Source organism: Botryllus schlosseri, chromosome 13 (assembly GCF_051294905.1).
Source record: "Botryllus schlosseri isolate E-star chromosome 13, Bs_hap1, whole genome shotgun sequence".
NCBI lineage: Eukaryota > Metazoa > Chordata > Ascidiacea > Stolidobranchia > Styelidae > Botryllus > Botryllus schlosseri.
Window position 1 is genome coordinate 149,789 of NC_137248.1, and position 24,450 is coordinate 174,238.

At 39.6% G+C, this 24,450-nt stretch overlaps 1 protein-coding gene across 2 annotated transcripts in view; it reads right to left on the minus strand.

The window, feature by feature from the left end:
• The window catches only part of LOC145454442 (cGMP-inhibited 3',5'-cyclic phosphodiesterase 3A-like), a 23,445-nt gene extending 1,034 nt beyond the window's left edge, over positions 1-22,411 (minus strand). The window contains exons 1-20 of one of the 2 annotated variants that reach the window (XM_080332430.1): positions 21,991-22,409; positions 19,808-19,931; positions 13,983-14,112; positions 12,755-12,895; positions 12,305-12,445; positions 10,047-10,187; positions 9,887-9,988; positions 9,220-9,353; positions 8,112-8,221; positions 7,992-8,054; positions 7,437-7,558; positions 5,964-6,029; positions 5,830-5,906; positions 5,428-5,557; positions 5,261-5,372; positions 3,898-4,008; positions 3,256-3,425; positions 2,240-2,498; positions 2,020-2,162; positions 1,118-1,280 (exon numbers count right to left, since the gene is read on the minus strand). In XM_080332430.1, coding sequence (XP_080188556.1) covers positions 1,118-1,280; positions 2,020-2,162; positions 2,240-2,498; positions 3,256-3,425; positions 3,898-4,008; positions 5,261-5,372; positions 5,428-5,557; positions 5,830-5,906; positions 5,964-6,029; positions 7,437-7,558; positions 7,992-8,054; positions 8,112-8,221; positions 9,220-9,353; positions 9,887-9,988; positions 10,047-10,187; positions 12,305-12,445; positions 12,755-12,895; positions 13,983-14,090 — 2,293 coding nt within the window. In that variant the 5' untranslated portion in view covers positions 14,091-14,112; positions 19,808-19,931; positions 21,991-22,409. Of the gene's footprint in view, positions 1-1,117; positions 1,281-2,019; positions 2,163-2,239; positions 2,499-3,255; positions 3,426-3,897; positions 4,009-5,260; positions 5,373-5,427; positions 5,558-5,829; positions 5,907-5,963; positions 6,030-7,436; positions 7,559-7,991; positions 8,055-8,111; positions 8,222-9,219; positions 9,354-9,886; positions 9,989-10,046; positions 10,188-12,304; positions 12,446-12,754; positions 12,896-13,982; positions 14,113-19,807; positions 19,932-21,990 lie in introns of both variants that reach the window. The other variant, XM_080332431.1, reaches the window with a different exon arrangement.
• Positions 22,412-24,450: the final 2,039 nt, after the last annotated feature.

Here is a 24,450-nt window from a genome sequence, read left to right on the forward strand (position 1 = left end):
TCTTGGTAAACCCACCTTTTATAACTGTTTGGTGATATCGAATGGTTCGCATTTATAATATACTCATTTTCCTCACTTATATAAGTTTCTGATCGCATTTTCAAGTATACCAGTACCGACAGACAAAATCCCAATAGTGTGGTTATTTTACTATTCTTCGAAATTACATTGAAATGTCTGCCTTGGCCGCCTGAGTCCCAAGTCATATGACTAGGTTCGAGTCATGCGCAATGATTCCAGTTCAAGTCGAGTCAAGACTCGAGTCATTACAACCCTGCATACGTTAGTGAAATAACATTTGTGTAGGTCGTGGCCAACGCACAGCATTGTCACAAAGTCAAATGCAACGTATGGTGGAAGAAATACCAGATCATCTTTAAATGTGATATAGAAAGGCCATTAGGCCTATATAGTTTGTGGTCGCATGAAAGGCACATATTTCAATTTTCCACATCATCCATCTGCTGTGGCTTCATAATGATTCTGCCCAGTGACGAAACACAGTCCTGCCGTTTATTTCTACTGAATTACAAGTAACAGCTTTGAAATTCATCCAAGAGTACTCAAGTTGGGATAGTGGATTTGGTAGAGGGGTCACATCAGGGTTGCAATGATTCCAGCCGCAATTTTTGTGGATTCTACGCGAATCAATTTGTGTATTGACTAGACTTATGTTAGAGTCATTGTACACGACTCGATACATTCGATAGGACTTAGTCTAGTCTCGTGTATCTGAACCGGTCACTGAAAAATAGGTTTAGAAACTGTGTTTTATCGGTTTGAAGAAACATGTTTGAAGTGAGAAAACGAGTATATTATGAAGCCAAGGCCATCGATATCCCTGTATAGTTTCAAGCTGGGAGTTGAACCCGACCAGAATTAGATAATGAACTGTGAACACTACTGAGAAACAGCAATGCGAGCATACCAGAAAATTAGTTTGTACTTTGCAAAATCCAAGGAATAAAAATCAACACGTTTTCCCTCCAATAATGATAGGTACAAGTGGAAACGGCCTAAAAACATGGCCACTTGATTAAGTGGTGAAGCAGGCAAAACTCACTCGAGCGGAAAGCATTCGTTGCGCGTATCAAAAGAGGTGCACAACGCAACAAACCTTGGTTGATGGTGTAGCTGGCGAGTATTCCGGCCGCATGCATCTTGCAGACTAGCGGCGCAATCAGTTTCTCGATGAAGGTTTTTTGCAGTTGGGCGACTTGAGGCTCGCGCCGGTCCATGAAGGGAGAAACCGGAGAGTTGAGCTCGCGCTCTTCGTCACCCTGTTACAAAATACACAATCTGCATCAGACTAGTACAAACTATTGGAATTTTGAGATGCGCAACTAGAGCTGGTCACTTTTCAAAGCTCGAAGAGCTTCTTGGAGGTACAGAACTTCAATGTACAATTGAATAATATATTCATAATGAAATTAGACTGAATATTTTCGGCTGACACTCGTCAGGGGTAATCGTCAGCAACTAGCAGAGAATTGGAAAGAATTTGGTGAAATGTTTGTATGCTCAAATTTTAATCCTAATCGAATTTCTGGTACTCCTGTAAACGCTACAAGACAACTTAACTGTACAGTTGTGAGCTTGCAATACAGACATTCTCATCCCTATAGGAATGAACTATGATCTGATATCGACGGGATTCGATTCAATGTCCAGGTTTTCGCGAATTCACTGACTTCGATTCTAATCTAACAACCAGTATGGAGTGCAGTTCTAATTTTAATTCTACTCTACTTTGGAAAAATACTTTGTGGCTGTAATTCTAATTCTAATCTAATTGCGAAAAGGTGAAAATTTTCTTGTCCACGTCTGGTTAGTGAGTAGTGACGGCTCTGAGCTAGCAATGTCTGCAAGAAAATGACATGACGGGATGACGGTATCACGATTCATGCCAAACGATGGCACGTGCTTACTAGTTGTTTGGCAACGACAATCCAAAACTACAACGAAAACTAATGACATGACTGTCAACTAACTAGATTGGTAGTTTGTACAATGTCTGACCTGCATGAAGAACTCCTGGCATATTGCTTTTGTCCAAGTCACGTGCAGATCTCGAACTTTGGTGGGGCCACCGATATCTGCCAGCTTGATGATCATTTGACACACTAGCAGACGGTCTTCGTCCAGCAACCAATCCAACGGCCCTGAAGGACGACACAAGAATAAGCAATAATAAAAAATATGCTATTTTAGTTTGGACGAGTCTGTTCGTAATACGTACGTAGGCATTTCTCTGGTTCTGCATTGTCGCCGCAAACGTCTCTCTGCTGCGGAATCTTGGACGAGAACTTGCCCATCAAGTCAAAATGCTTCTTGAGGTCTGTCGCAAGGATGGCTTCCACGATTAAAAAGCGGAGTCTCTTCCATTCGGCCAGATCGAGATTGTTTAGAAAGTTGTAGCAGGTCTTCGAATGGAGAAGTTCCCACGACGCAGACGCGTGATGGTTCTCCAGAACGGAGCGATCGTTGTAGAGCATGGCCTGAGGAGAAAATGGACGCTTTTCTCATCAAATTTCCAGATACATGCAAATTCACTCATTCTAATTGTAATCTGATGTGGGCAGACTTGTACAAACTACTGGATTCTCAGAAAGCACAACTAGAACTAGAACTACTCAATTTGGAAAACTCTGAACTACAACTAGAACTAATTACTTCTTAAAACTCGCAACTAGAACTAAAACTACAACTAACGACATTTAAAAATGAGTGCAAACTTTTGACTTGGCCCGCCAACGTATTATGCTTCTCATTCTCAGAAAAATAATTGCCCTTCTCTATCGGAGGGGTTCGCGAGTCATTACATGTTAAGAACCGTATTGAACTGGAATGCATTCTCCTAGAAGACAAAGTCATTTTGATTTTATCAGAAATATCAGACATAGAATGGACGTTTCAAAAGGACAGGGTATCAAGTTGGAAATGGGAGATTTTGACACGAAAAACCCACCCTACTACACCGTTGTTGTTAGTAGTGATGTCTCTGAGCTAGTAATAGTTGCACAAACATCATTCAACTGAACACCGATATCTCGATCCACGCAAAATGACGACAATCGCTTCCTAGTTGCTCGCAACTGCTATTTTTGTCAAATGAGAAACTAAAACTAGAACTAATGTTTCAAAATCTACAACTAGAACTAGATCTACTCAAATTAATGTTATTGAGTTGTTTGTCAACTAACTAGATGAGCAGTTTGCACAAGTCGAAAATGATCCAGTTGTCCAACTGCGTACCAGCGGGTGCTTTGTCTCGACGAGGAAAGCATTGGTTCTTCCCGGGTGGTCGTAGTCGTGCATGGCGGCAGCTAGGTAGAGGGCCATCAGCTCGAGAGCCGGAATAGCTTGAGCCAAACAATCATCCCCGACTGTGTTGACTTGAGTGTGAACCGTTCCGCTGTCAGAGTCTGAAAACGAGACATCACACTCCAATCAGAATTGCCTCTCAATTTCAATGATTCCAGTCGAGTAATGAGAGATGATTTTTTCCAGCACTGAAATCATACCCATTGCAAATAAGAGTTATTAATCAAAAAGAATGATAGTTTCGATACTATTTTCCACCGGGGAAGGCTGCAACCTTGATTGGTCAAACGCAGCATACAAAACATGTTGTACGAATATGCGTGTTAGTGGTAATTACATCTCAATGAAGACGTGATCAACTCACAGCATTGTCACAAATGGCAATGATATAGACGTGGTCAATAAACACCAAATCATCTTAAATGTGATGTAGAAGTGGCATTCCATTCTTTCTAGTCGCATAAGAGCCGCATGTTTATAGCTTTCCACAACATTCACACTGTCATGACTAGAATACTGGACTCTAAGTCCAAGCTCAGTCCTATCCGGCAGTCACCAGAGTGAGAGAACGACCTGAAGAATCAGAGGTGAAGAGATTGGAGGTTTCCGAAAAGCCTGGAATTTCCTGCGTTGTCAAGAACCAACAGCCATGAACGACATCTGCGGCGTGGATTCGATTGTGATCTGAATTACAAAACTCAAATTCAGACCAAGCGGAAGCCAGCATCGGTGCTCGAATCGTGAATTTCTGCAATTTCTATGTTACTAAAGGTAAAGTAGGCTATTCTAGGCCTAGTTTTCCGAACAAAACTGAAAACTGTTGACTTTCAACTCGAGGCAGCGAGTCAAATCCACATTTCTAAAACAAGTCGAGTAAAAAGGTCGACTCAAGTCTGACTCAAGTCAAATCGTGACTTGAATCATCCAACACTGGACACTACGGTCGTTCAAGAAAAATTTTTTCTGGATTCCGGGGATACCACTGATTAAATTGTTAGGTTGCATACAAAAACGCTGCACACCATATTTGGCTCGATTCGAACAGGTAGTTGTGAACGCACAGGAGTTTGGATATTTTGAACTAAGTAAAAAAATGGAGAAAACTGATTTCAAATTATACTGTCAATCCCATGGAATTGTGAGTTGTCTATAAAAGGATAGAGAACAAATTTGACGCAATTCCAACTCATAGAAGAGAAGGAATTTGAGTTTTTGGGTTACGAATCGTCTGTGCTATTCTTCCGAATCAAAAATTTTCATCTCCAATCACTTCGCTTCTACCGATTGGAAGTGGGCAAAAATGGTTCAGTATCGTTCTTTAGACAACTCAACAATTTTATGGGGTTGACAGCAATGTTCCCTCTAGGCCTCAACCTTTTTTTAGACACACCCCCCTTTATGATAGTGAAAAATTTCGCGCCCCCCTTATCGTCATATCACAAAATTCAACCGGGTTGCTAGCAACCCCAACAGATCGTTTTATGACTGTTGCTGAGAGAAATCAAAAATATGAAATTCGGTCTATGTATAGAGAAACACGCGTGAAATGGAGGTAAATGGAGGTATCAGTTGATCGCTTCTTCGCGCCTCCCTTCCGATGCTTTCATAAGTGATTAAACTTATTCCAAAACGACTTCATACTTATCAAAATCCAAATTACGTAGTTCACTTGAACTGTTTAATAGTGAATGTAGCCGCAACCGAACATAACCAACACAATAGCCACGCATAAAAGTGGTGCAAAACTATACATATACTACGTTCTGCTTGACAAAATTGATAAAAAGTAAAAAAATTATTATTTTGACTTTAAAAACCGTTGACGTGGGTGGCAGCAGTTTGAAACCACCAACGCAAGTAATCAGTGCAGAGAGGCAAAAAACCTACTCTGGTCAGTTTGAACGGTAAACGTACTGCGTTAGTGACCATCACTCACATGGAATGTTGCGATATCCATTTTCCAAAGCACGCATATAATCGACAAAAGGTTTCCTCGCTATTTTGAAGGTATCGAAGAGTCCAGTGTCGTCAAACAGTCTATAAGCCATCTTGAACAAAACCAAATTCCATTGCAAGTCATCCTGATTGCGGGCGAGACCCTACCTGGCTCAGAACACAGTGAGTTGAATCCGCAAGTTCAAAAATAGGAAAGTTCCAATCGCACACTTTTTCAAGGAGAACAGTCTTGTATTCATCACCGTTGAATACCCAGTTTAGATTGTTCGGAGAGAGTCTGGAAACGGTCGGATTTTAGAAGAATTTGTCAACTGTCAAGCAGACAGGCACAAGCTGCTGCATTTTCAAAATCCCAAACTAGAGCTGGCACTAGAACAAGTCACTTCGTCAAAATTCACAACTAGATTTAGAGCTAGTACGAGTCACTTTTTAACTTGTGCAACTAGAACTACTCACTTTTTAAAATGCGTAACTAGAACTAGTACTCAAACAAAGCAGATGTTCTTAACTAATTAAATTGGTAGTTTGTCTGGCAACAAGATCACTTACCCTTCCTCCGTAAGACTTAGTTGTGATTTTTCCTGCTCCTCACAAGCGATGCCCTGGCTCTGCAAAGCTTCTTCTTCCTGTAAAACACGATATTACAGTACAGGCGAGCACGAGCAATCTCATCGACAACCCACATCCTCCTTGATTGTCGGTTCTGTAATCAACATTGCAATCTTGGAGCTTCGTTCCTGATCATGAGTCTGAAAATGAACCGAAATTACAAAGATCAGAGACGGCCAATCTAGTTAGTGGAAGGCCAACGAGATACTGGTTCTCCAAGTAGTTCTACTTCTAGTTGGGAATTCAGAAAAAATTTAGTTGCAGATAACTAGAAAACATGCGTCGTCGTTTGGAGTGAATTGTGATACCGGTGCTTTTGTGTGATGTTCTTGCAGCCATTGCAAGCTCAGAGTCATCACCAGGGCGATTTTTTTTGACATGTCAAAAAAAGTCAAAATTACATTAAAATAGTAGCGTTAGGTCAAAAATGGCCAAATTTTTCAACAAAGTTGAAACTTTTTTGCAACCTGCATTTCGTTTGTATCGTAGATTTTGCAGTCTCGGTGAACTTATCATTTGACATTTGACAGCTTGAAGCCTACTTTATAAGCCTACCGTTGTACACTGCCCATTGTCTCCTCATTGTGAATCATAAACATTCAACTGAAACAAACATTTTGACATGGTGTTATGCTCAACATACAACAATATCCCAACTGAAGCAAGACTGCGTGGGCATTACATGGTTCTTATATGAAGAAGCACATGATGAAAAATTGTGAGTGTGTACACTATTGCTAGAATGAAGCAACACGGTTTGTCGCCAGCTGTGTACGCACAACTTGAGTGTTGTCGCTCCCAACAACTGCTGCTGTTGAACGTTCTTTCTCCATTCTTGGCAAGCTACTCAGTAAGGACAGACACATTCTACTCGAGAATGTGGGAAAGTATCTTTCGTTGTACAATTTTTTTTAAATTATTTCTACCATAATGCGTAACGTAACTACTCGAATTTTTCACAGGGCCAGATTTCGGTAAAATTAAGTTTATTCATGTAAAAATTTGTTAGTTTTTGAGGCAAAAAAAGTATTTTCTCAGGCCAAACTACTTCGTAAGGACAGTCAGTTCCAACCAGAAATGTAGATAGATAAGCATTAAGTAGTACAATTCTAACATTATGTGAGAAAACATCTAATTTGCTAAGATATTTAAGGTCAAAAATGTCAAAATTCTGATTTTTTAGGTCAAAATCTTCCGTTTTTAGCTAAAAAAAATACGCCCCAGTCATCACCACTAACATTGGTGGCATAGCCAGGGAGTGGCTTTTAGGGATTGAACCCAGTCCTTTTGAAATGACAAGTCGGATCTCCAATATTTCTTATCTCATTTGCAAATTAATAATCCATAATTCAGTAGGTAGTTGTTTTTTAGTTAGTTCGTTGAGGATTTTCAAGGCTTGTTAGTTCTAGCTGAAAAGACCACTTTTGAAAAGTGCGTAGTTCTAGTTGCGCATCTTTGAAATACAGTAGTGTGTACAAATCCTGAGATGATTACGGCATATTATTTTCAGATGTCCATCATGCTTCCAGTCAGGACGCATAATTCACCTCCATACTCCCTCCACGCCTGGCATTAGGCTGCTGGAGGTCTGGCATTTGCTTCACAGTTTCGCCTTCACTGCCGTCTGTCGGTAAGTTATCACAGCTCTCGTAGTCGGATGATTTCAGAACTGTAACACATACATATTTATGAAGAGCTTCATGATGGTACTGGTACACAACTTCAATACACAATTGAATAGTATATTCATATTGAAACATACCAGGATATTTGGCTGTTGCTAGTTGCTGACGATTACCCCTGACGAGAGTCGGCCCAAAATATCCGGGTTCATTTCAATATGAATATACGACTCAATAACATATTTATGACAAGAACCGCTTGGAAAAATATTATCAATCACATTATGTGGTGGGGCAAGTGCAATTTGACGAATGCAATAGATAGTGGCGTAGTCCGAGTCACAATATACTCCAATGTAGGCTTGTTTTCATTTTATGTCACATGTTTTTAGTCACAATGATTTCAGTGATTAAATCTGAATACGAGTCGAGTAGTTAGAGATGAGATTGTGTTACATTGGTTGGCATACAACATCACACCTCGAATCCCCTCCCGGAAATCCGTGTTCCCGTCGTCTTGCCCGAAAAAAGAGGCGGAACGAGCTGAAAAAGACAAATTTCTCGAACGGTTCTGCGAAACTTTCACCGATTCATCGTCACCAGGACTGTGAAGAGGCCCGGCAATGTGAATTGTCTTCCTTCGCATGGTAAGATTTCCGTGTTCTTTTCCCCCAGTTGGAGAACTGCAACGCGAGTCATGAGGCGTGTTTCTGTGTGTAACCAGAAAAAAAAACATGATAATCCAATCGCAAGGGTTGCTCAAAATCATCATTTCTCCGTCCAATTTGACCGGCTAGTTGATAAGATGGTTAGGTTGCCAACAAAACGCCGCACACCAAAATTTGGGTCAATTCCAACCTGTAGGAGCAGAGAAATAAAGAAAGTATTCGATTACTTTTCTTTGTCAAGTTTATTTGTTTACAGATTTACGTTGGCTGCAGCGGTTCCATACTATGACCGAGAATGCTATTACCGAGAATGGACATTACCGAGAACGGACATTACTGAGAATGGACATCACCGAGAACGGACATTACTGAGAATGGACATTACCGAGAACGGACATTACTGAGAATGGACATTACCGAGAACGGACCTTACCGAGAATGGATATTACCGAGAATGGCCAATGCCAAGAATCTGGCTTAATGTAACGGACATTGTCGAGAAATTTATACCTGAGAATCGATACCGAATGTGGCAACGCCGTGATGCACACACACGACCTGTTCATATGCATAACATGCCTGCATTGCATATATTGCATTCTCGGTAATGTCCATTCTCGGTGGTGTTCATTCTCGGTAATGTCCATTCTCAGTATCGTCCATTCTCAGTAATGTGCATTCTAGGTATTGTCCTTCTCGGTAATAGCATTCTCGGTATTGACCAGACACCGGCTGCACCATTAAATTGTCCTGATGTCTAAAAACTAAACGATGAATAACAAATATGGCTCCATTCCAACCCGTAGAAGCTAAGTTGCTCGGAAAGCAGAGCTAAATGATGGATTATGCCACCATAAATACTTTTCTTGTGATCCAAAATTTCCTACTTGTATAATTTCGCTTTTACGTGTTGGAATTGGGCCAAATTCAATGTGCAGTGTTTTTTATGGGTTGCCGTAGACTACTTAAACAATTTTATCAACTTGGCTGGTGAAATTTGACCACCTTACTCGACGTTCTCTCTCGAGCAGGATACTTACGACGGAGTTTTCTTGATTTTGGGAATCCTGGTGGACTTGACCGGCCCCGGGTATTGCGAGGGCAGTCCAGTAGCAGAGGTCGTGGTCGTCCACACGTTGTCGTTATTCTCATCCGGCCGGCGGGCAGCGATTTTCTGTCATGATGGATGCCAGAGTTGAACTGCTAGAACATTTTCAGCTTTTCCAAATGAAATCACAATTCCATTGAGAATCAGAAAGACATGCTGCAAATCAAGTTCACTTCATAGCAAATCAGAGCTCATTCACAAAAACACGAAAATGACGAATGTCTGTGCAGCAAAGCTTGCTCGTTTTCCCACTATACACTTGTCCTGTAGCGTTTTCAGAAAAAACAACAGTATGAATGATGTGTAAAGCTAAAATATGTACGTATAGAATGCCCGTTCCACATAACATTAAGGATATTAATTTGGTTAATTCGACCATGACTGATTCATTGCACTTTGTGATAACTGCTGTGTGTTGGTCACGACGTCAGAGATATGTCATTTCCTCTAATGTACGTTGCTTTTTATTACATGTTTGGTATGCTGCGATACGACCAATCGTGGTTTACTGCCTTCCACAGAAAAATTAGTTTCGGAACTAGAATTTTCGTTAAGACATAAATCAAGCGACTATCGCCAGACAAAGTAATTTATAATACTTTGTTGGGTCCGGTCCGATGCCCGCGGCTGTCTTCCTCGTCAGAGGAGCTCGAGGCCGGGTCGTGAAGCCACACTACCTGGTTTGGACGAAGGTTCTCTTTCTGAAATGGCACGATACAATAAAAGAGTAAAATGGCAAGAATGAATGACAAAACGAACCTTGTAGGGTTGCAATATAGACTGCATTTGTTCTGTGAGTATCTTCACTTCAGCACCACCAGAGGAGGCAGCGAGCTTGTCTAGCACCAAGTGTAGTTCTGCAAATTCCGAAGACTCGACCAGAACTGACGACATAACAGGCTGAAAGAGGAGATGAGGGTGAAAACAACGCTTGTGTCTTGATAATATGTAGTGTCCAGGACTAAATAGCAGGAAGCTTATCATTCTGTTCGCTCATTTAGCTACTCGCATGGTTGTGACGAAGTCACAAGATCCCAGTCACAAGTCCATTCAACTTTTGTAGTTTCAACTCGAGTCAATACACAAATTGCTCCAAGTTGAGTCGAGTCATTCTCCATTCCAAAAGACCTAAATCAACCGAATTGTAGCCTATCTGAATACTCTATTTTCATAAGCCACGACAATTGTAAGATAAAGTGACACGAAACCATCTACCAACGTCAAAAACTAATAGAAACGTGAAATGAAGTCAACTAGTCAAACCGACAACCAATCGTCGACTCCGATGAAAAGCAAAACTATTCTCATATTGCTTCGGTTGAAAAGTTTCCTGCAGAATGTAACAAGCATTTTCTCTCAAGAAAGACGTGAGCTATGTCGTAAATATTTGTGATAAATCGGGTTAAGCGTTTGGGAGAATTTCAATGATTTTAATTTTCGATACAACTTAAAAACGATAGCAACACCGACTGTACCATGAATTGATAAATAATGCAGTTCCGTGTATGCACATATACGCATTGGGTTTACAGAGGCTGATTTGTTGCAATGCAGTCTCACAACGGATTCATAAATATCTAGGTGGCGCTTTCACTTAGGATCAAAAAGATGGAGTTGTTGATACAAAGGTAGCTAGACCTTATCACAGCAAGCAATCAATTTTAATCGGGTGAATCTTTAATCGGCTGAGTCACCCATCATCAATCACAATGAACGCAAAGATGGACCCCTAAACCCGACTCTGAAGGGGGCCAGAAGTAATTACGATGGATGGGAACCTCATTAATTGTTACTGTTTACATAGCAGTAAGCAAAGTTCAAGCAGAAGAAAATGGATTACTTCTGACAGACCAACGGTCAAAATATTCAAGTTGCTAACAATCGATAGGAATTATTACGCAGGGACGAAATTTCGAGGAGATATCATAGCATATATGATATTGTTGACACTAGCCTCGGTTCAAAACATGCACAAGATTGGCAATCTATATCAGCAATCCCCTTACTGTGTGTCACCACAGATTCTCACGTGTGCCAAAGAACTACACTGATTTATGGAGCAGCTTATTTCTCTAAACGATGTCTCTGCAAAAAATGCACGAGTTTTGGCTGCGTCATTATCTGACCGACGCAAAAGTAATGAAAATGATATCGCCATTTGTGACAATGCAAACATGGCTTTTCTGTTTCGACTGAAACCGAAACGAAATGCAGGTATGTTTGTCAACAAGGGAACCTTTTCCCGCCAGAATATGTTCATATATCAGAGCGCATCCATCGCATTACCATATGCAAAGAAATATTTTAAAGCAACGATTCTTATACCACAAGCGCTATATTATGTTTCTAGAGTGCCGCAATCTGAAAATGTTTGGGAGCAACTGGTCTATATCATTTGTGACTATGCTTCCTTTGAATGAGCATATGATGATCATTTTGTTGTTGCATACATGAGACACGACAGATTTCATGGAGAGTTGTCTGGTGACAGCAAATCTTCAGACTTGTAGGCTACAAACTACCAATTTAGTTCCATGTTTTTTGACTACTTCTAGTTCTAGCTGCGGATTTTAAAACCAAGCAGTTCTAATTGTACTTATAGTTGCGCATTAGAAAACAATTTAGTTGCCAAAACAACTAGAAAACAGGTATCGCCATTCGGCATGAATCGTGACATGGGTGTTCGTTTGTGTGATGTTCTTGCAGCTAGCTCAAAGTCGTCACTACTAACAGTGATGTGGCCAGGGGGTGGGTTTTAAGGGTAGAATCCTCTCTTATTTGTAACTTGAAATCTAGTCTTTTTGAAATGCCGATTTTATCTCCAATAGCACCAAATTCTGTCATTCGTATTTGCAGTTATTAGAGAGTTGTGTTTTAGTTATTGAGGTCCTCAGTTCTATTCTAGTTGCGGGTTCTGAAAAGTTGGTTCTAGTTCTCATTACATAAATAATTTGTAAAAGTCTGCAGATATTACTTAGGGATGTGGCTAGAGGCTTTTCCTGTACACAGTGACCAACCTGCTTCCTGGAACTGTGAAATGTTGTTGGCAATGACGTCCTGCGTCGTTGCGCCAGTCGCGCCCAAGTTGCTTTGTCGTCACCCATTTCTTTGATGACCCCCAGTGACGCGCGACGGTGAGTGTGTCTTGAGCTGGGCGACTGGAAACAAAGAGGGCACGAATATTGTGTAATCACAATTGCACAGGCTCTTGGAGGTACAGAACTTCAAGAACATATTGATATTAAGAACATATTGATATTGAAACAAACCCAAATTTTTTTGGCTGACACTCGTCAGGAGTAATCGTTAGCGAACTAGTACAGAATTCATAAGAACACCGTGATGTTATTTTCAATTATGCGCAGGTTGCTGACTAACACCCCTGACGGGTCTCAGCCGAAACCATTCGGATTTATTTCACTATGAATATATGATTCAATCGCAATTGTTCAAATGTTCCGACTCACTTTCATTGCGAGTCCGATATTCATGACGTTAACAGTGACTGGGGGTGAAGAGGAGTGAGCTTTCTTCATTAGAACAACACAGGGCAGGAAGGCATCTTTGCCAAATCTCGATGAGAGAGGATGTTGCCGTCGGCGATGCTTCTGAAGAAAGGATTTCAAGATTACATTCAAGGATAGATCGGATTTTTTGATACATACCCTTCAGAGGAATACTTATTTCATAAGCCATCATTACCAAGATAATCAATGACAACTGTAGAAAAACTAAAGAGGTGATACTTGCGAAGTAACCTGATTCCAACGGAAACTACCTTCGACTAGCTGTGTCAAAAAATATTATAACAACCTTCGTTTCTTTGGAATTACAGCCTTGGAAAAGTTTCATTTGAATCCAGGCACAATCTGCATATTGGAACCACCGGAAAACGGTTAAAAGCGATATCTGATGGGTTACGATAAATAGACAATTGGATTTTCAACTGGCTTTCAAATTTCAACAATCCAAATTATTAAAGTGAGAACTGTAAAATGTGTCATAACCGGGGCTCGAGTATCAGGCTTTGAGTCAGGTATTCGAGCATCACTCGTGACATCAAAAAATGATAAATGATGGGGGTAGTTCAAATATGCACCGGCACCTTTGATGTGACCATAAAGAATGTAACGCCACTTCTACCTACATCACAACTGTGGGACGATTACAACTTCACTGATATGTCATTTCCACTAACATTATTAGCCTTTGCATTTGCACTACATGTTTCGTATGCCGCAATATGACCAATCGAGCTTCACAGCTTTCCACAGCGGAAACTGGTATCCAAATCTATAACTCCCTTCGATAAATTAACTATTAGTTGCAAGGAGCACCTCATTTCAGTACTCGAAAACATCAACTATCACTACTCGAATCGTTAGATTGATACCAGAGGCTGATTTTAATACTCAAAAGACTAGTCGTCAGAGAAATATGGCTGCTGTCTTTATGGCGAATTGAAGGTGCTGAATGGACTCTTCACTGCTAAATGTGTTGACTAGTTATGAATCTGTTATGGAGCAGCACTGATTGAAGCGATGAAAACCGTGTAGTTTATGAGTCGTTTTAAAATGTTACAAAAACCGTATTTGCGTGAATGGGCCTCATGTTACTGTAGATTAGCAGTTGATAGTGAAAAAGTTTGCCAACTTTCCGATGCCCATTTTAAAAGGAGCCGCAAATGAATCTCACCCTCTCAGAACAACTCCGGCCTTGGTCATCATCAGAATAGATTGTGTCGCATCTTCCAGTATCGTGACTGGAGGACCGGAGAGATGACGACTGATTTTCATAATTCATTGTCCCGATTCGGCAACCTTATCTGTGACATCACAATAAAAGGCAGTGATATAAGACGGCGTAATGGTGGAGGGTCCGGCTTCTTGATTGGTATGTCATGGGTTCAATCCCCGGCCGGGTCAGACCAAAGACCTGATTGGTAACACTGATATGCAATGTTCCCTCTTATTTTTGACGAGACTGCGTACACTCACCAACTCACTGCGCAGACCCTTGGAAAACAGCGCATAACGACTAAAAAAAAACACTTCGGATTTTTTGTGCGCAACTTAGATTTTCTGTGCGCAGAGACCGTGTGCACATCTGCGCACGTGCGCAGCTTAGAGGGAACATTGCTGGTGTCCATGAATTCAAGGCTTAAATTCAGCATCAACGAGATAGCATAGAGGTATGGTGCAAAACTTAGAAAGCCATACAAGGCTATAGCCTATCTGCACCTTCCTTGTCCAGCGGCATATGCAGTCATGGTATGCATATGCACAGATCATGTGTATGTTAGGGTGGAGTGAAAAATGAAAATTTTTGAATTTCAAAAAAGGGTCTTGATATGTGGTGCCAAATAGTAAACAAATAAATTCTATCATAATTTTGGGTTCGTACACCCTCTAGTGGTCGTGCAATTTCACCGACCGAGCCAAAAACAGCTAATTTCGCCATATCTTGATCATCACTTACACTAGAAAGTCAGTTGTGGGCTTAAAAGATGCAGAAGCAACGTGTTTCTATCTCACTTCCATAGAACTTACTCTTAAAAATGAACAGAAAAAAAGTTATAAGCAAATTTCTGATTTTATAGGTAAAATTAAGCACTGAAGCAGTGGGTAGGATGTCAAACGCGTGTAGTTATTGATCTTATGACTGAGCAACATACCCTATCAATTAGAACCACTTTTCAAAACTTGCTCAAACAAATGAAACCACCTCCAAGCATAAATAGGGCTCGGGGATCGAATAGAGACTGCTAAAACTGTATTTAAAACAGCGTCCATTGGTAGTGCAGCGTCACGATATCGGTAAGTTTATAACAACGGCCTTCATGAGATTTCTTACCAAAATGCTGTCGTAGGGTTTGTATCATATTTGTCACAAAGCTCCTGATTGAAAGCACAAAAATTGAAAATACACATTCAAAACACAAACATCAATTCTATACTGGAAACAGAAAATTTTTGTAGCAGTATCATATGAGTATCAGTGTGCACAAACATTAAAATCATGTTTAGTATTGAAAGATTTCATCTGCTTTCAAGACTTCAGTTTTTGTCTGATGAGGCTATCTCCACGCTTAAATCTTGAAACATTGAGCAGATGCTTATGTCACCACTGTGACATGTCTTTCCACTGCCTGGTTGTGGCAAGGATAACTGAGCCTTAGTGGTGATGATCATAGGTTTCCCAGCTCGTGATCAGACAAGGTCTTGATTGCGATGCAGGCGGCTGTTCAATATTTTTGAGGTTTAGGTTGAAAATTTGGTGGGAAGATTAAGCCTTGATGTTGATAACTGGAATTTGGGAGAATCTGATGCTGGTGTCAATGTTGCTCCTTTAGGGTTTGGTTTCATTTATATATCCTCCTTCAAAGTCGTAAATTGGAACCAGATCTGCAATATTTAGAGGCTGGCCCGTCGTTCATTCAATATGGTTGACTCTCGCATCTCAAATTTCAAAGTACTATGTGGGACAGAGTCGTCCATCGAGAAATCTGAACTTTCTTGCTCAATTCTGCATGGAGGTCTATTTTCCGTCATGGTTTGAAAGGAAAATGCACATTCCATTGTAGATGGTGCAAAAAATTTCCACAATATAGTTTCCCGTGTCACAAAGCTGACTGATACCCGAATTCACTCCCTTGCACTATCTTTGCTGCGACGAAATGCTCATTTTGAACATCCAGAAAATATTTTGCTGGGAATGCTTTTGTGGCGAGCAGGGATACGTCCGAAGATTTACAGTTAACAAGATTACAACTATGTGCAGAACAACCACACCATACCAAATTCCAATTACGAATTAGAAGGAAGATATATAAATGACACCACACCTAAAAACAGCGACATTGAGTATCAGTTTATTCCAAATTCCAATTATCAACATCAAGGCTTAATCTTTCCACCAAATTGTCAACTTAAACCACAAAGATATTGAACAGCCGCCTGCAATCAAGACCTTGTCAGATGTCGAGGTGGAAAACCTAAGATCATCAGCACCATTAAGGCTCAGTCATCCTTGCCACAGCCAGGCAGTGGAAAGACATTAAAACGTGGTTACTGAAGCATCTACCCATGTTTCAGGATTTAAACGTAGAGAGAGTCTCATCAGACAAAAACTGAAGTCTTGAAAGCAGATGAAATCTTTCAATACGAAACATGATTTTAATGTTTGTGCACACTGGTACTCATATGATACTGCTACAAAAATGTTCTGTTTCCAGTATAGAATTTATGTTTGTGTTTTGAATGTGTATTAGGCTACCTTTTTTGTGCTTTCATTCAGGAGCTTTGTGACGAATATGATACAAACCCTACAACAGCATTTTGGTAAGAAATCTCATAAGGGCCGTTGTTATAAACTTACCGATATCGTGACGCTGCACTACCAATGGACGCTGCTTTAAATACAGTTTTAGCAGTCTCTATTCGATTACCGAGCCCTATTTATGTTTGGAGGGGGTTTCATTTGTTTGAGCAAGTTTTGAAAAGTGGTTCTAATTGATAGGGTATGTTGCTCAGTCATAAGATCAATCACTACACGCTTTTGACATCCTACCTACTGCTTCAGTGCTTAATTTTACCTATAAAATCAGAAATTTGCTTGTAACTTTTTTTCTGTTCATTTTTAAGAGTAAGTTCTATGGAAGTGAGATAGAAACATCTTGCTTCTGCATCTTTTAAGCCCAAAATTGACTTTCTAGTGTAAGTGATGATCAAGATATCGCGAAATTAGCTGTTTTTGGCTCGTTCGGTGAAATTGCACGACCACTAGAGGGTGTACGAACCCAAAATTATGATAGAATTTATTTGTTTACTATTTGGCACCACATATCAAGACCCTTTTTTGAAATTCAAAAATTTTCATTTTTCACTCCACCCTAGTGTATGTATATTAGGGTTGTCCAAAATTTGGAAAATCTTACAAATCCTATGTTGTAATGTCTTATTCTATAGATTATTGATAAAAAACGACAATGGGCGTAAAAGAAGCTCACAGGAAGGCCGTTTAGATTTCGTGCAAAGCGTTTGAAAGTAGCTGCCGAAGAATGGGCGTGCCACCAACCATAGAACGGCGAGAAGACTAGTAATCAAGAAACCACGGCCTTTGATTGGCTAATCGGCTATGCTTCAATGAACACCACAGCGGCAGCTTGCTGATTAGGTGATCAAGGGTCTGCTACCGGCGGCGATTGTGAAAGCGCATTGTATGTAGGTTGTTAGATAATGATTTAGGATTGATTCAGGGTATGTTGAGGTACGAAATACATGATGAACAAACAACTGCAGCTTCACAAAAACGTCTAAAGCATGACCGCTTTATTGTGAAGGAAACCGCCGTAGCCTAAATGCCTTATTTTCAACGAGGGAAAGCATAGGCGCATATGCAAGTGCCGACGGATTCCTAGTTTCAGAAAGGATATATCATCATTGAATGCAAAAATAAAGCTTAGCAACGACACTATAATTTGTGTGATCTTATTGGGCTCCGGTTGTTGTACATAGTTTAAGTTTTCAATGCTCCAAGGATCGGCTGAATCAGCGGGTTATTTTTGGCACTTATCAGATGCTCACATCAAATTGTTTTCACTTGCAAGTGTTGTCAAAGTCCTTAATGATGATGCAGAATAGAGGTGTAAAAGTAAGCACATACTATACTGGATATGAGATGCCAATGATATGGCAAAGTCCTTAATTATCGTGCAGAAAAGGGGGTAAAGGTAAGCACAGAAAGAGCTGCATAGTGCATAGTATCCAGCATAGTTTGTACATAACATCAAGCATAGTCTGTGCTTACATTTACACCTCGTTTCTGCGGCATCATTAGGTACTTTGAAAACAGTTACAAGTGAATTCAATTTGCTGTAAACATCTGATAAGTGCCAAGCCTAACCGTCTGATTCAGCCGATCCGAAGTGCATTCAAAACTTCAACTATGTACTACAACCAAAGCCCAATAAGATCACACAAATTATAGTGTCGTTGCTAAGCTTTATATTTTGTATTCAATCATGATGTATCCTTTCTGAAACTAGGAATCCGCCGCCACTTGCATAAGCGCCTATGCTTTCCCTCGTTGAAAACAAGGCATATACGCTACGGCGGTTTCCTTCACATTAAAGCGGTCATGCTTTAGACGTTTTTGTGAAGCTGCAGTTGTTTGTTCATCATGTATTTCGTACCTCAACATACCCTGAATCAATCCTAAATCATTATCTGTCAATCTAAATACAATGCGCTTTCAGAATCGCCGCCGGTAGCGGACTCCTTGATCACCTGATCAGCAAGATGCTGCTACCGTAGTCATTGAAGCATTGCCGATTAGCCAATCAAGAGCCGTGGTTTCGTGATTACTAGTCTTCTCGCCGTTCCGTGGTCGGTGGCACGCCCACTTTTCGGCAGCTACTTTCAAACGTTTTGCACGAAATCTAAACGGCCTTCCTGGGAGTTTCTTTTAGGCCTAGTGTCGTTTTTTATCAATAATCTATAGAATAAGACATTACAACGGAGGATTTGTAGGATTTTCCAAATTTTGGACAACCCTAATGTATATCATGAGTCGGTTTATATGCCGCAAAAGACATCAAGGACAAAAATATACAATGTCCCATTCCTATTCCTAGTATGTTGATTAGATTTGTCGTGCTTGTGCTAGTTATGCATTACTCCAGATGTTGTAGAACTGCTATGCCACAGTGGCTAGACCGGCTGGTAAAACGACAGAATAACTTTTACTACAAGTGACTATACTTTTTGGTGGGGTTTGTAAAAAATAGTTAGAAAACCATCCAGATTATTTTTATTTGACAAGAGATTATTAGTATACAAAAAAGTGAGATGTGAATAGTCGAGAAATTTCGTTGTTATCGAATCAAAGTAGCTTCTGTCTATTTTATACATTCTAAACAATTAGGTTTTTGTAAAGTATTCATTTTTGTCATAGCCTGGATAACTTTGTGACAATGCGAAAAACATAAACATGGCAAAGATATGGCAAAAACTAAATGACAATTTTACAAAAACTTAACTTTCTCAAAATTTGAAAAATGGAAACAAGTTACTTTCATTAGGCCTACTGAGCAACGATTTTGTCTAGCATTAGATTCCAGACAGACCACGCTGTATCTGAAGCAAGGCGAAAGATTACCGCTGTGCTCCGAGTGTGATGAGCACAGAATTTTTCTTGAATTGTGATAAAAATATAATACTCTTGGTATAAAGCTGTTGTGCGGCAAAAAATGTTGATTGAAAGAAATAGCACAAACCAAAAAATGCCAAAATACCATTTTAACGATGATCAAATGTCACAAATTTGTCACAAATCAAAAATCCTTAGTAGAAGCCGAAACATGATATTTCATAACTTTGGTTCTAGGATTAGATGGACATATTCATATTCATACACTCAATTTGCTTTCTGCTGTACAAGACTTAAGCTTTGCATGATGCAGATTATCTGCAGCACGGCCATGTTGACAAACCCAACAAAAAGCTAAGGATGCACTGTACCTTTGTAATATATGACTTCGGTGACTAATTATTGGCTGGCTTTGGTTCTTTAGTATCATATGCTGTGATTTGGAAAACACCAGCTGTTAGGTAGCTTTGAATCCAACCTGTTGAATTCAAGGTCCTGAAACAGTAAAAGTGAAGTCTTTGATAAATATAAATAATTCATTAACAGTAAATGTCATTTAGTTCCATTTATAGCTCCTGTTTAGGCAGAAAACTCATCACAGCGATTTACTCAGACCAAGTGACATACCTACACAGCTGTGAGATTTGAGGTCTGATGGTAATTCAACTTTTAAATAGGATTTTTAAGGTAGATCTATGCATATTAACTGTAAATCCATTAATAGATAAACTCATCTATCACACTATGGTTGTCGCTTGTCAGTAACTTTGTTGACTGACTGTACAGTGTACAATCCTGCAGCCATTCTACAATCTGATCAATGCTACCATCCAGAAAGATAGGATTTCCAGGTATAGCCTATATCTGTTTGCAAGTCTAGAGTTTGATGGAAGAAGGGATTTCGTCATCACTGTGCCAGTATCTTTCCTCTGCAAGCTATACCATAGTACCTAACCTAGAGTTGTACAAGCAGTCCGCCTCCGCCACTATGCCATATCTTTGGTTATGGGCTACCCATTTAGTTGGGAGATAGCTTTAATACCATTATAAACTCGGAAGGACTATGCCAACATAAAAGAAAAACTCAAAAGCTTGTAAATAAGCAAGATTATGGATATCACTGTTACCTGAATTGCATATTAAAGCAGGGAAGAGAAGCTAGGAATTATCATGACGCAAGACAGTAAAAACCAATGTTTGGACAACTTTCAGATTCCAATTTAAAGTCACCATCACCAAGCTACTGTTTGCCTATAAATAACTGCCCAGAAACCTCTTTAAACAAGACAAGCAAAGTAATCAAACAATAAAAGTAGCCGCATAAACATTGGCAATAGCAAATAAAGAAGTCTTAGAATATTGAACACATCTCATAAAGAGAGACTTGAACCAATTAATCAAAATATAGAATTAGAATTCATCTGACCACCACACTGCATTTTGAGCCAACACCCTGGATAATTTACAGGATGCTGGAAAAGTGCTGTAACAGTATATCATTGGCTCAGAGCATATGTTTCCAGAAGACATATCAATTAATCAATAAAGTTTGTACATTTCAGACCTTTGCTACAGAAATAAAAGCTTCTTTCCTCATACCGATAAGATATATCTATTTGTAAAACTTGGGTTAGGCTTACCAGCTTGTGTCGGCTGGATGGTATTATTATTCAAGATCCACAGATGTCAAATATTTGAAAATATATATAAATATAGAGTAGCCTATATTATATTCTTGCACTACATACATGAAGCCACATAAACTCAAGCTCCGTTGCAGCCTGTGCAGCAAAGTACCAAATTCATTCAAAGTCAACCTGATCTAAGTCAAGGTGGGTTTATAGGCTTATGTTTTGTGATCTTTTCAGTTATTGTTATATCCATTGCTTTTAATTGCTTAATAAGGATGTTTATCTCCTTCAGGGTGGTGATATAGTGGCAGTAAATAGGGCCATAAAGATCCGACTAGCCACTGTTTTCTCACTATTCTAGTGCATTATTTCACAGTCTTCTTTCTGGCTGGTGAATGAACATTCATACATACTGGATAAATACACATTGTAGATTTGAGCACTCAAGTCTAATCATCCGATTTGGCTTGTATACAAAATATTAGCTGTGAGAGGTATGTCATACAGTATTAATGCTTATGCGAGTAATTGTAAGAGACCAACTAGACAAGGTTAAGTTTAGAGGGTTGTGTAGCACAATTTCATCAGGAATACATCTGAAACTAGCCTCATCTTTACTAAATAGTAGCAGAAAGCAGTATGAACTAAAGACAATTCACATTATACATTCATATTGACTTCTGAGAGGAGTTCAAATCAATTTACAATAAATACTAAATAACAAAATACAGGATATGTGGTGCCAGAATCTATACTGGGGCATAAGGAATTTTAGTCTGATTGGAGAAACTTCCCACTAAAAAAAATTGTCGACTTATTACAACTTTCAACAGCGACTTTACTGTTAGAATTGAAAAATCAGTTGGTACCAGTTTTTGAAATACGATTATCCCAAGACGATTATAAGAATAGGATCAACTCACCTAAAAAGCCATCGCTACTGATGCCGCAGAATCTGCCACTTTCCAAATTATGCTTGATCTTTTCAACTTGACCACAGTTGCCAAATTAACAGATTACACGTCCACGTCAATTTGGCTGAAGCCTAATACTGAAGAAAATGAATTATATCAAAAAGGATCTGTATTCAGAGATATAACACCATTTCCAAAATTTATCGACTCATTCTATGACATGAAACGATTCCGTTGTTATATCTGCAATAGGGTACTACAAAGTGTCCACATAAAGTCTGGCTGCAATCTTGCCTAACCTGTCTACAAAATATATGCAGTCTTTGCGATTCTTGACTCAGATTCACTGCATATCTAATATTGTGTAACGGAATAAAATTCATTGGTGTTGTTACGAAGCAGTGACATGCCAATATCAACAGCATATAGGGTCATATGAAAGCATTATCGGAACGGCAAGGCATATAGCAGAGCAGAGACCTCGGCCCGTAACAACACATGCATACACACTAGGGCTGTTCAGAAATAACCTTTTTTCCTGAATCTTGCGGGTTTCTTGATTAAATCGTTAGGTTGCCTTAAAAAATGACGCACACCAAATTTGAATTCATTCCAACCAATATTCGCGGATTTCGTAGAGTTTGAAAATTTTGAATTTGCCTAAAAATGCAAAAAAAAATTTTTTTTCGAATTTTCCTTCCAACCTTATGAAATTGTTGCTCTGTCTTCAAAAACGATGCAAAACAAATTTGACTCGATTCCAAGCTGCAGAAGCCGAGTTATTCAAGTTTTTTGATGATAATTCAGGGAAGATTCACCAATCAAGGATAATCCCAGAATTATCAAAGAAAAACTGAAATAACTCCACTTCTACGGCTTCGAATTGAGTCAAATTTGTTTTGCATCGTTTTTGAAGACAGCGCAACAATTTCATGGGGTTGGCAAAAAAATTTGCAAAAAAAATTTTTGGAATTTTTAGGCAAATTAAAAAATTTTAAACTCTACGAAATCCGCGAATATTGGTTGGAATGAATTCAAATTTGGTGTGCGTCATTTTTTTAAGGCAACCTAACGATTTAATCAAGTAACCAGCAAGATTCAGGAAAAAAGGTTATTTTTGAACAGCCCTTATACACACATTGACATTATAGTTTTGATGTTACTTTCCAATGTTGAAGGCTGTAAATCTTGATTGGTCCAATTGCAGTATACAAAAGGTGTAGGGAAATGAAATATCTGTGAAGTCGTGATCAACCCACAGCGTTGTTCCAAGTGTAAAAAAAAAATAGGCATGGTCAAAAAATTCCAACTTCACACATCATCCATACCAATGTGACGTCATGGGTGATACTCGACTCGAAGATTAATACTCAAATTGGAAGCAAATCACTTGGGTAATGAGCTTTGTCAGGGATATATTATATACCCAGCAGCCAGCACCAGCCACCACTCACCAGCTAACCCTGAGTTCGCAATGGGCATTAACCATGGGCAATAAGAAACACATCGGTTGAATGTCATGGGGAACAGATTTAGATACACTGTGGATCGAAAGATTTCTTCCCGATTCAGGCTATTCAAGCAATGCCGCACACAGAGATTCACATCGTTGTTGATGGTCAAGCTGTCTTCGGAGCAAAGTTTATGAAAGGCAGTAGACAATCTTACTGATTCTGGAAATATAACTAATAACTGCTTTCAACTTTCCGATAAAGCCCACGAGTGCCCCAAAACAATACTCTTACATCACAATGATCACAGCTCTACTGGAATCTCGGTACGTTTTGCCTAATATAACATGTGAGCAGCTATGATTCTCCATGTTAAAGTAATTTATTAAAAAATAAGGACAAAATAAAGAATTGTGTAAGCATGGGACACCGATTGTATCCAGGAATCAAAGTACTGATGTGTGTCCCTTCAATAAATGAATTGCGATGAATTTGGGGTTTCAGCCACTCGGGCACTCAGAATCTATATATCATACGTTTTCGGAATTCGAATGATAGCCTGTATGGAATCGGTGTCCTGTGCTCAAACTACATTTTATTTTTTTATTTAAGTACTTCAACTTGTAGAATCATCGCTGCTCTTATGTTATATTAGGCATTAGGCAAAACGTACCGAGATTCCAGTAGGGTATGACAGTATCACTTGTTGATGGTACAAAGTTTGAAGAACTGCGGTCGGGTCGTCTACCTAAATCGACCGAGTACCGGGAGGCTATTCAAGCTTTCCAAGTCTTTTAACAGCCATTAACCCTAACCCTGCACACCACACAACATACATATGGCCACTGGCCAGACTGGAATCGGTGGCAACGTCACACGCAACGTTACATTGAGTTACTTAATTATTCTATGCACGAAACCCGTCTGTCACGCGCAACGGATTGCAGAAAACATACAACCACCGGTGCCAGTCTGATTATATGGAGCCTTTATTACTATGCTTGGACGAGTAGTTTTC